Source organism: Mobula birostris, chromosome X (genome assembly GCF_030028105.1).
Source record: "Mobula birostris isolate sMobBir1 chromosome X, sMobBir1.hap1, whole genome shotgun sequence".
Classification (NCBI taxonomy): domain Eukaryota; kingdom Metazoa; phylum Chordata; class Chondrichthyes; order Myliobatiformes; family Myliobatidae; genus Mobula; species Mobula birostris.
Genome location: NC_092402.1, coordinates 72798978 through 72811507, shown reverse-complemented (window position 1 = coordinate 72811507; position 12530 = coordinate 72798978). Strand labels below are relative to the sequence as shown.

General features: G+C 40.2%; 1 protein-coding gene across 1 annotated transcript in view; it reads left to right on the top strand.

Moving 5' to 3' along the window:
• The window catches only part of dcaf7 (ddb1 and cul4 associated factor 7), a 34732-nt gene extending 22718 nt beyond the window's left edge, over window positions 1–12014 (top strand). Inside the window, exons 5-6 of the mRNA XM_072248615.1 lie at window positions 2895–3012; window positions 4453–12014. Of these exons, the coding sequence (XP_072104716.1) occupies window positions 2895–3012; window positions 4453–4625 (291 nt within the window). The 3' untranslated portion in view covers window positions 4626–12014. The remainder of the gene's footprint in view (window positions 1–2894; window positions 3013–4452) is intronic.
• Window positions 12015–12530: the final 516 nt, after the last annotated feature.

Genomic DNA, 12530 nt, shown 5'->3' with positions numbered 1-12530 from the left:
GTTATCCGGTTGCTAAGTGAACGCGAGCAGTTAGAGCAAGGATTCCCAACCTTTTTTATACCATAGACTAACACCATTAAGGGGCCTGTGGACTCCAGGTTGGGAACCCCTGAGTTAGAGATGGAAATTAAAATGGCAGACAGCAAGAAGTTTGGTGTCATTCCTGCTTCAACTGGAAAGACTGGTCCCCTGGTTGGTGGAAATGGAATAGGTGAAAGGACAAGTGTTGTATCATCTGCAGTTGCAATGGAAAGTGCCCTTGGAAGGAATATGGTTGGTGCAAACAAAAGTGTGGATCAGGGAGTCATGAAGGGAACAGTCCCTACACGAAGGGTAGGGGAGGGGAAGATGTGTGTGATGGTGGGATTTCTTTGAAGGTGGCAAAAATTACAGATCCTATCAATGTCGAGGCTGTTGGGGTAGAGCTTGAGGACCAGTGGAAACTATCCTTTTTCTGTGTGTGAGAGCAGGTGGCAACCCTGAGCTTCCTGTTGCCTGTCATTTTAATTCCTTATCCAGTCCCATTCTGGCCCATTGGTCTGTTGACTCTTATTACCATCACAGTGAGTCCTAAAAGTAGCTTGATGAACAGTGCCTCATTTTCTGTTTAGACACTTTGCAGCTTCCTGTCAATCATCTGTCTGTTAGCTCAGTTGTTTTTCCTCTCTGGGGGACATGCTTGATATGCTGGGCTAAACTTTCTCTTCATTTTGCAACTCATGAGCGCTGCTTATCTGATGATATGTGAAACTGCTGCAAGTAAGTTTTTCTTTGCACCTTCCAACATGTACTTGTGCACATGACAATAAATTTGATTTTGACTTTGTCTCACTCTCTAATTCAGGAGTTCCCAACCTTGCTTAATAGCATTGTTCCAAGGCATAAAGAAGTTTGGCAACCCCTGCTTTAACTGCTCCTATTCAATCATCGGTCAGATAAACTTTACAGCAGTCATCTCAGTTTTACTCTGAGATATCTTCCCCACAACCCCCCAGCACTGGCTAATTGGCAGGAGTCAGAGTGGGAATAAAGGAACCTTTTCTGATTGGTGACTGGTGGTGTTCCGGGGACTGCTTTTTATGTTGTATGGACAAATTTGCAGACGATACGAAAGGTAGGTGGCGGGGCATGTAGTGGTGAGAAAGCAGGGAGGCTGCAGTTGGACTATGGTCATGCACTCTGATAGGAAGAATAAAGGTGTAGACTACTTTCTAAATGGGGAGAAAATTCATAAATCTGAGGTGTAAAAGGGCTTGGGAGTCCTCATGCAGGACTCCCTAACATTAATTTGCAGGTGAGGAAGCCAAATGCAATGTTAGCATTTGTTTCGAGAGGACTAGAATATAAAAACAAGGATGTGATGCTGAAGATTTATAAGGTAGTGGTGAGGCCTTACTTGGTGTATAGTGAGCAGTTTTGGGCCCCTTATCTAAAAGGATGTACTGACATTGGAGAGAGTTCAAAGGAGCTTCACGAAATAGTTCTGAGAATGAAAGGCTTATTATATGAGGAGTGTTTGATTGCTGTGGGCCGGTATTTGCTGGAATTGAGAAGAATGAGGAAGGATCTCATTCAAACCTACTGACTGGTGAAAGACCTAGATAGAGTGGATGTGGAGAGGATGTTTTCTACAGTGGGGAGTCTAGGACCAGAGGGCACACCTCAGAATAGAGGGATGTCCATTTAGAACTGAAATGAGGAATTTCTTTCGCCAGAGGGGGTGAATCTGGAATTCAAAGCATACTTATTAAAACATGCATGCAGTATGCAACTGGGATTCATCTTTTCCAGACAACCTCAAAACAAAGAAAACTATGAAAGTCGTTCAAACCAAAACATCAAAGCCCCCCCGTGTGCAAAAAACAAGTGGCACAAAGGGCAACAAGAACATCGCTCCATGCGCAAAAAAATTGCACAAACGGCAGCAAGAACATCAACCCCCGTGCGCAAAAAAAACCAAATTGCACAAACGGCAACAAAAACATCGACCCAGCATGCGCAAAAAAACAAATTGCGCAAACAGCAACAAGAATATCAGTGCCCCCACGCGCAAAAACAAATCGTGTAAACAACAAGAAAGAACGAGTGAAAACAATATAGAAAACATAAAATTCATTGCAATAGACAGCTGTGGAGGCCAGATGATTGGGTGTATTTAAGGGAGAGGTTGATAAGATTCTTGATAAGTCAGGGCATGAAGGCAGAAGAATGGGGTTGAGAGGGAATTGGATCAGCCATGATGAAATGATGGAGCAGATTCTATGTGCCAAATGGCCTAATTCTGCTCCTGTGTCTTTATGGTGTTACGGATAACTGGTTATTTTTACAGAATTACTTGTGTTTGCATGGTTTATTTTAGTTCTTTGAAAATGGTTATTGGGAGCTCATTGTAGACTTCACCAAACCTATTTAGTTTTTTTAAAATTCAACCTGAATTCTATTCATTGTGTGAAAGTTGTTTGCAGAATGATCCAGTCTTTTTTCTCTGCTTCTCCAACAAATCAGAGGTGTATTTGGAAGGTGGACATGCTCAGTTGCCCAGAAATTGTGGATACATCTGCAATAACTGAATGTGCTGTGCATAGGTAACAGGTGCACAGCTGTAATGCAACTTTTCCCCTCTGGCTATGCCCTATCAACTTGGCTGTAGCCAAATACAGAAAGACAAACCCTATGATGTGACTGGCAGTTTAGCTTCTGACATTTTCCATCTGAAGATTTGTTCTTTTTATCATGGTTAAAGATGGGAATGAAATAAGGGATCACTTCTGCATTCAAATTACTCTGGCAGTCCAGTGAAATGTAAATTGTTAGGTAACACTGCTTTACTCTTGTTTTGCTGTAGCAGATTTTCATCTGAGTCTGTTAATCCAAAAGCTTCTACTCATTTTCAGGTGGTGATTCTTGATGTCCGTGTGCCCTGTACACCCGTGGCCCGGCTAAACAATCACCGAGCATGCGTGAATGGCATTGCCTGGGCTCCACACTCATCATGTCACATCTGCACTGCAGGTAAGTACTGCCTTTGTGCTTTTGGTGCTAGATGTCCTGTAATACCTTTCCTTGGAAACGAATTATTCCTATCCTGGTCATTTAAAATCTTATTTTTATTTTGAGGGCATGCATAGATTTCCATATTCACCTTTACTGTTCCACTGTTTAAAATTTTGGTTGTCACTTCAACTATTTTTTTAATTTCTCTGGAAAAGTGTTAATTTATCCTCCCAACTCCATTCTTGTCTTAACATTGGTTCTAAAATAGTCTGTCCTGAACTGGGTACTGGCTTAGCCAATGATCCGCAGGCTTGTTATAAGAATGTTATAAAGTAAGCTGCAGATTCTGGATTTTAACAATAACTTAGTTTTTGCATCCATTCCATAAAATCTAGATTCTATCTTATTTTACTTGCTTTCTTAACTTTGTATCTGAGCCTTTATTCTCTGTTTTTCTATTGCTTTGAGGTTTTTCATATTTTTCCTTTTCCTAACATTTTACCTGTCCTAATGTACTGACCAACTGACCAGTCTGCTTTGAGTTAATTAATCCTTCTCTCAATTAAATATGCTTCTGGTGCCATCTACATCCATTGATGTTGCACTTTGCACTTCCAAGATATTTATTGAAGACCTGCGTTCTTTGGAAGACACCAAGCCTCATGTCTGTGAAATGTCTGCTGTTTTCATGTTTTCAACTGACCTTAATGTATATATCTGTCCAATTTGCTGTGTTTTAATTTTGTTTCTAACCCTTGGCCATAAAGTTATCATAATATATTTCTAAATATTTCAAGTTAAATTTCACAACTGATCTTTTTTTTTCTTCAGTCTCTTGCAAGGTGTCTATTCATAACCCTGAATTATCTATGGTTTAAGATTTCTTATCATTTCTCCTCCTCTGCCAGTTTTTACAATATTAACTCAGCAAAATTGACCACTGAATAGAAATACTATATGCACACAAATCGAGTGATCCTTGGCGGATCAGATAGATTGTCATGGCTTGAATTTGAACCTCTGGAGTTTATTGTTTCCTTATCTCTGGAATGGGGTGGGGGTTGCCCTGTCTCACCTTCACTGACTGGAAGATCCTCATTTTGTGAAGACTCGTGCCTGCTATGAGACATAGCTCACTGTCATGGCCTGCAATGCTAGATCTCCCTGCAGGGATTTCCCCAGATTCTGCTTGGCTACAGTTCATTCCTGTGTCATAATAATTGTTTGGGTGCGAGGAGAGAGTTCTCTTTTATGTTTAATTTTGCCTTTGAGTTCTTGTGTTGGAAACAGTAAATGTTCTACACTATGTAGGATTTAGCCAGGCGCCATAGGAAAGCTGCAAAATTTTGAAGGGTATTCATAAGTATTTTAATAGAGGATTGTTTTTGCTTTCAATATTAACATTGTTGAAGATTGATGCTGTTTTTTTTTTAACTAAATCAATACTTTTGTTTCAAGCGGATGACCACCAGGCACTTATTTGGGACATCCAGCAGATGCCACGTGCCATTGAAGACCCCATCTTGGCATACACAGCAGAAGGAGAAATCAACAATGTCCAGTGGGCATCCACCCAGCCTGACTGGATAGCCATTTGCTATAATAACTGTCTTGAGATCCTGCGGGTTTAGTTTTAACAACTGACACTAGCCAAGGGATGGGAAATGGGGGCTGTTGTGTGTGATTGATATTGATGGTGAATGAGTTCAAGTTGAGAATGATTTTGCAAATTTTCAGTGTTGTTATTATATTCTGAGTGCAATTGGCCCTTTCTGGATTTAAATTAACAATTCGGATCCCTGATCTATCCTCCCCTTAAAGTAAATACCTAAGCCAGTTAAGAAAGGACACTTTTAATCAGCTAACCCTCTGGTAGTGTACAACAGTAGGAATCTTTTTTTAAAATGTCACTGTAAATAACACTTTACCATATTTTTATGATTGGAGTAGCTGAATCTGGGGTAACTAGTTTCAGAAGAAGTCCTGTTCCCTAATCCTCTGTCAGGTGACTTAAATTCCATGTTGGGCTTGTACGAATGGTTTTCTCTTGATTTGAAAGACTATAGTATCTGAAAGGATAGATTCTAATAGGGAAATAATTTGGCAGCTTGAAGGCTGTGATATTTGTCCATAGTGAAGTTTTCAGATTGGAGTGAAGCACCTCCTGGAGTATCTAGGTGAGGATTTTGCCGAAAGATGGTTTTGAGAACACCCTTTCATTTAGCCCTCATTTGTAGAAATAGAACAAATGTCTGCAGAATACCATTATTCTTTCAGTGGGTTTGTTTTCTCCAAGGCAGGCCCCGATGATAACATAGGGTTTGCAATGCAAATGAGATATTGTTCTTGCCCTTGAAGTGGGCAGCACGACATTGTGAAAGTATGGTGCAGTAAAGTAGATACGTTACAATGACTGGCACTAGCCCCGCTTGTATATTGGGTTATCATTTTAATTTGGTTGCAGTGAGGCAAATGTTTTCAACTGTTTAGTCAAACATGAAATTGTTTTTTTTTGTCTCATTCACTAGGCCCCTGCCAATTCTATGGCAAGATTAATAAACCATGAATAGATTTTGAGAGACACCCTGTGTACAAACTTTTGGAATTTGTTGTGATTGTTGACTTTTTGTTTGCCTTCTAATATAAACAGGCTGAATTTGAAGTGTGTAATTCCAGTCTAACTGGATAGTTAAGTGAAGTTTTATCAGTGCAGCACAACTAAGAGTCTTGCTGAAGTCATGCTTTCTGAATGCATCGCATTTCCCTTTCTTGCCCATCATCAAGATGCCAGTGGTTTTACTTGACCTTCATATTTGGGGAATAGAAGGGGCGTGGTGGTTAAAAGGGCATCTTGGTTAGTCACTCCTTAATGTTGTGCCTTTGGTGAGAGGTAATCATTCAGGGGTGTATTCAACAGCCCCTTGAACCTGCCCATTGCTCAGTAAGTCCAAATGTTATTCCTTGAACAAATGCTGTCTTTTCTCTTTCCACCTCACACCAATGAAAATGTTGATGGAAAAGATAAACTAACGAGATGCACTGCGATGAAGTACAATTGAATAGCAATAAGTCTTCTCAGCTGCACTGAGATTTGTTGCTATGTGGCTATGATTGTGCATTTTAACAGTATGGCACCCAATCCAGGTGATGCTTTTTCTATTGTCAAATCTAATATATATTTGGCCTGATGTTATCACTTGGAATGTGACTTGTATTTGTGGGGTTTTTAGTCTTCCAGCAGCAGCAAGTTGCGGATTTTAAATTTTTGTTTGCAGTGTGCTATATGCAGTATCCCAGCCTGTTCTGCAGATGAATCTGCATGAGTAAGGGGGGGGGGGCGCGGGTTAGGAGTGATTTTGCTTGTACTGTGTGGCAGAGTTAAACAGCTTCAGTTGTTGACCAAGACAAGACGCCCTACATTCACAGAACAGTAGAACAGTTTGTAAGGGGTGGCAAGAAACAGCTCATTCTCAAGCATTTTTTATTCAGTGCATGTTTAGCCCCAGCTCTATCTATTTAATGTATTAGGGGAATGTAGGTTTTTTTTTTAAGCAGAGAAGGGCATACTGCATTCTGTTTGTATTGTAATAGGATTTGGTCCTAAGTGCTAGGTACCTCTACAAAGTGTAATAGGTTTCTTTTATCAGAACGAGAGATGGTGTTCAGAGCATTAGTACACTGCTGCCTTGTGCTTTTTTTTCAGGATCAAGAATACTAAAAAAATACATCGCTAAAAGGGATTATTATAGAATCATGTATATAGAAATGTTAGAGGGCAAATCCCTGCTCTCCTGACTTTGTTCTGTTCTGCAAGTTATGTTGAGAGCTCAGCCCTTTTATCGTTCCCACAGCAATGTGGGACTCATCACTACACAGCTTCATGTGCAGTGAGTCACTGAGGCTGTCTGTGAGGGATACTGTTGGGCAGGTGGCGCAAACAGTGTTGTTGCTCAGACCTGAGATGTGTGGTTTGGGTGTACTCAGGCCAGAGTAATGTCTGGCCGGCCATCACTGTGGACTGGACACTGCTATATTTCTAAACCTGGGGAAGGCCGTGCAGCCAAGCAAAAGTGGGGAGTAGCTGGCAGCTTCCACCGCATACAGAGGGGTGTGACAAAAAATACCATCAGATTCAAGTGATCTGTCAACATTTATATCTATTCCCCTGCCATGACTGCACTGTGTGGGTCTGTGCAGCTCTGAGCCTTGCATCTCAGCGCTCCCCCAGCCAGCTGCATGTTGCCTGAATCAAACTGAGCCACATGAATCAAAAGCATCAGATAATTAGTATAGCATTGTGCAGGAATGTGTAGCTGTGAATATTTAGACTCCAGGACCAATTATGCTGGATCAAATCAGTGCTCTGCAGGGTAACACTAAGCAGGCTATCACTGAGGTAGAGTAATTTGAAAACAAAATTTGAAACTCTAACTTCTACATTGGGGTATAGTAAATGTTGAAGGTCTGGCACTCCAAAACTTAGGTGGGTGCAAATAAGTTGCTTTAAAGCACTGCATTAAACTAGGTGCTGTTCTATCACTGGTGGAGTAAATCAATTGATAAATTGAAATTTTGTAGAGTATTTTACTTCATACTAACGTCTTGAGTAAAATTTTCTATTGTGCATTGGCACTGCAGATAGCTTGCATTAAATGTATTTATTGTCTTAAGTGTTTTTGCTGAAGCTATCTTAGTTTTCCCTACTCAGTACAGCTAACAGAATTGTATCTTTTCTAACTGAATTGAACTACCCTGCCTGCATCTTTTGGATATTTCAGGTTCTCCTATCCTTTAGCTGTTTCTCATTGTTCGTTGCATTCCAGACCCTCATTCACTAATTTGCATTTGTTATGGCTGTAGGAAAATTAGAGTTGGGGGGAGAGTTAGGATGCCATTTTAATAGTTGATGTTCTGTGGTCTGTATGCTTAGTAGGTGCTGAACAGTGAAATCCAAACTAAACTTCAGATATGACCTTCTCCCAGATTATATTATATTTTAATAACTGCAGTTTACGTGAGCTGGGTAAAACCACTACTTGTGCTCTGCCAATCCAGACCTTTTCCATTTTTCAGTTTCTGTTTCCTGACTGCTGAAAAACTGACAGATTTTTCTGTAAAATGTGTGTAAGAAGCCAGCTGGATCCTGCTTAAATATAGTCAGGTTTCCAACTCATGAGTTGGATGGATTTGTTGCCATCTAAAGGTGAAGGTGCTAAAGTACAAATCCATTCCTCGCGAAGGTACTTCGCAATCAATGAAACTGCAGAAACAGAAGATCAGAAATAAAACCAGAAAATATCAGAAACCTCAGCATCCCTGGAAAGACCTGAAATACTAACTTTGTTCTCATTCCACAGATGCTGCCGGACTTATTGAATATTTCCAGAATTTCCAGTTTTTATTTTTGGCAGTAATACACAGATTAACATGATAAACACAAGATGTTTTAGCAGTGAATGGTCCAGTTCCTGCAGTTAAATTTGTATAACTAAAGTTTTGAATCTTCAGTGTGAGCAGTATTCCCCCTTCAAACTTTGGTTGACTATCTATTGAAAATTTTTGGCCCACTTTCTTTGGTTTGTTATATCATTCTGTCTCTCTGGTTTCTCTGGCCTCTCACCTACAGTAAAAGCACACACCTGTGAGATTTTGTCAACCTTCTCAGTCTTGAGACCTTTTAAAATTGCCTGGTGATGACAAAAGATGCCCTTCCTGGTAAAGGTGTACATAATTTTATATTTTTATTGTGTGCATGAGGCCATACAGACACTTGATCCTATGCTGGCTCAGAGGAAAATTAGTGGAGTAATGAAATTCTCTGATTTGTATTCTTCTCTTCTCTCCTCTGCCCTCCCCATCTCTAACTTACACACCAGAGTTTGACAATAGTGGCCATTTAAACTACCAACCTGCACACTTTGCAATATGGGAGGAAGCCAGAGCAGTTGGGGGGAGGAGGAGTGTGAACTCCATGCAGACAGCACCTGAGTCCCTGCAGTTATAAGGTAGTATGTGGCATCCCTTTACAGGCTCTTTGACTTCAAGGCTATTTTCCTCTAACTTGCAAATATACACATCTTTCCCTGGTAGCACATGAGAATAAATCAGTTCATGTCTGCTTATGACAAAAAGCTAACTACTTTGAATAAAATTTGGCTTTTTGAAACGAAAGAACCCTTTTCCTTAGACTCAATTGGGTAAAATCTTTGCTTATGAAGACTTAGTAGTCAGGTGAGATCTTCAGTTTGTGCTGCTTTCATTTGGATAGATGACAGCTGAAGAGCGTATCACTGACTTGAATAAGGAGGGAAATTGGTTAGGAAGGAGTTGGGGCAATTTACAGTGGGCAGCTCTAGCTTTGAGGGATGTGGGATGAAATCCAGATGGCTACTGGCAAAACATGCAAACTTCATACAAACAGCATCAAAGTTTAGGATCAAACCTGGATCCGAAATGTAGCAGTTCCCTTAGCTGTGCTGCCAAGATGCTAATAGCTTTGAATGGGGTTCTGGCAGTTTAGATATTGTTTCAGACCAGTAGTTGTTGACAATGTTAACCATTGCTGCATGAAGCCCTATGACTTGTGGTTTCCATGCTTGGCCATCATTTGTGTTAGCACAATGCTAGGTAATTGCAAAGAAATCTAATTATGTGAAAGATTGTGTTCCTACCTGCATGGGTATACTCATTTTAAATCTTCAGTGACTTTCAAAGCATAATAGAAGGATTTTCCATAAATCCTTTAAGCTACTTTCAGTCGAACCCATGCTATTGATTTGCTGGGTTTATTTAATGAAAACTGTTCTATGTTGCTGTAATATTTTTCATTCTCCGCCTTCACACATTTACTGATGTGTTTGTGCATCAGTTTGAGTCTAAACCCCATTGATAGAAAGCCTTATGTCTATTCCTTTTGGTTTTGTTACGTTCCTGTTTGTGTCTGTATACCAGGAGCTACAATAGTACTCAATCCACTTTTACTTCCTAGTTTGTCATTGTGAGCCATGTTTGTATAACTTTACAGAGCAGTTGCAATTTTGGATGAGCATCACAAGCAGAATTGCATAAGTGTAGCTTGTTCATTGTTTTACTAGTGGGCTTATTCTTTTCTGAAGTCTTTCTTACAGACCCAGGCTGCGTCTGCCGAATGTGAGTACTTGTTTTGCCCCAAGTTTCTGACCTGAGGTATGAAAGGCAATGATTGGTTACTATGAGATTTCTCCTGTAGGCTGCTCATTTTAATATAGCAGGGGTGCTCTTTAAATGCAGGGAAGTGAAAGGTTTGGTTTCTGAGTGGAACATTTAGTTCTGGATGCAGTTACTCAATTGTGGAATACCTCAAGCCATCTGGTTCTTCATCTAAGACCAGTTAAAGAACAACAGGTGGCTGGGCTCATCTCTTGTATGTGATTTCAGAAGCTGGGGTTACTCAGTGTAAAGCGATCTGAGCAAATTCTGTTTTTATCACCTCCCTGGCTATTATCACCTCCCTGGGGTCGAGCAATGGCGTTGGCTAAATATTTATTTTAGTTGTTTACTTTTAATTCCTGAAAAGTTAGCTAAGTAGGGAACAAGGCCAACTCAAAAGAATGTTCCTGATGGGAGGTAAAGAGAAGGTTGCTGTGTTGGCAAGATTGATTTAAGTTTGGCACCTTTTGCACTCAGCTTGCTAGTTCTCTCTTTGGGGCTCAAGTGCAGCTAATGGATGTGTGCTAGGTAAATTCTTGTGCTGTATGAAGCTCTCCTGACATGAGTCTTAACAGGTACAAGGATGCTGTGAACCAATAGTGGAGCTAAGAAGACCTTTATTGTCCAGCAATTAACTCTGGATCTAGATAGTTGTTCTATGTAAAATGTGCTCAGTTCTGACACTCTAAAGACACCAGTTAATGAACCCTTTCACTGGCAGGACCCACCTTTACGCTATTGTGCTATTAATGTGTATTGTTGGCAGTCTGCTCAGATAGATTTAACAATGGCATTATCTGTATTTTAACCTGAATTGAGTCCTCCATATGAAGCTATTTTATTTATCAGTTGTATCTATTCATTTGTGCCATTTAGATTTCAGACTTGTATAGCACACCTGGGTTTTCCTATATTGACAGTATTTCTAGTGTGCATTGAGATATTTGAAGTATTAATGCATGTTGTGTATGTGAGGGGCAAAGCAGGTATTTGTTGGAGAGGATGGTTAGTGAAGGCTGCCACCATTTCCTCATCCAGTGGTTGGTGGGGGCATTTGTTTGCAGGAGGTTGTATGTGTACTTGGCTTCAGGCAGGTGATCTGCTTGTGCTGTCTCACCTTGAGAGTTGGGGATCTGCAGTCTTATTGACAGCACTCAATCAGGCAGCCTTCTGCAAGCCTGGGCTCTCCCACTTACCTATACTATTTCTAAATTAAAGCCTTTCTCGTGTCACTGTTACTGCACTGTTACAACCTGTCCATCGCCTCTAGTCCACACCTTTCCTCCTCTTTCACTTGGCAGAAAGTTAGGTGTTATGTAACTCAAGGTCCCTCCATTTTAATGTGTTGCGGCTGGTTGAGCTTAGCTGCTGCCTGTTTTTTTAGTTGATTCAGATGTATACATCAGACAGGCAGGAATCCTTGTGTGTGGGTGTGTTTTATTTTAAATTCTTCGTGTTTTAATCTCATTAAACAGTATGCCCTTGATGCAAGCTGGACATGTTTGTATGGAATTGCTTTCTGCCATTTGAGGATGTGAATTTTGATCCAACACTTGCAGCTGATTCCCTAGATGGAATTTTAAGGCCATTGTGTTTATAGCTGGATATATAATCCATCTTGCAATGAAGATTCATCTTTAATTTAAAATATCTTCAAATTTCCGTATGTCCACTTCTGTATGCTGTAAATGGCACTTCTAGTATTTATTGTTTTTTTGTGCAGTTTCCATTAATTATTGAATGCATAGCTGAGTGCTTTCTTAGAACTGTAGAATGTTTGTTTATAATGGAATATATATAAGATGTTAACTTTTTCTTAATAAAAATATTGAAGTGTGTCAGTGTTGCTTGGTTCTTCTATCTCTTTCTGTCATTCTTGTACCTTTCCATTTTTAGCTATGCAACATGACCTAGATCAAGGCAAAGATTACTGGTTATGACCACACTGAGTACTTAATCAGCTACAGTCAGTAAAAGCTTTCTTACATGTAGTAAAACACTATAGATGCTATAAATCTGAAATAAAATTAAATGTTTGAATTGGTTAGACAATGAGAAACAGATGATTGCTGATGAGAAGTCACAGGTGAATTATTCTGAAGGGAGTAGGCAATAACATTGGGAGGATTGTTTACTCTGTCACTAGGAGAACTTCAAGAAGGAGTTGGGGCAGCGCTGTAGTGTAACACTATTACGGCACCAGTGACCCAAGTTCATTTCCCGTTGCTGCCTGTAAGAAGTTTTGTAAGTTCTCCCTGTGACTGAGTGGGTTTTCTCCAAGTGTTCCGGTTTCCTCCCACATTCCAAAGAAGTAATGGTTAGTGGGTTAATTGGTCAAATGGGTGAAT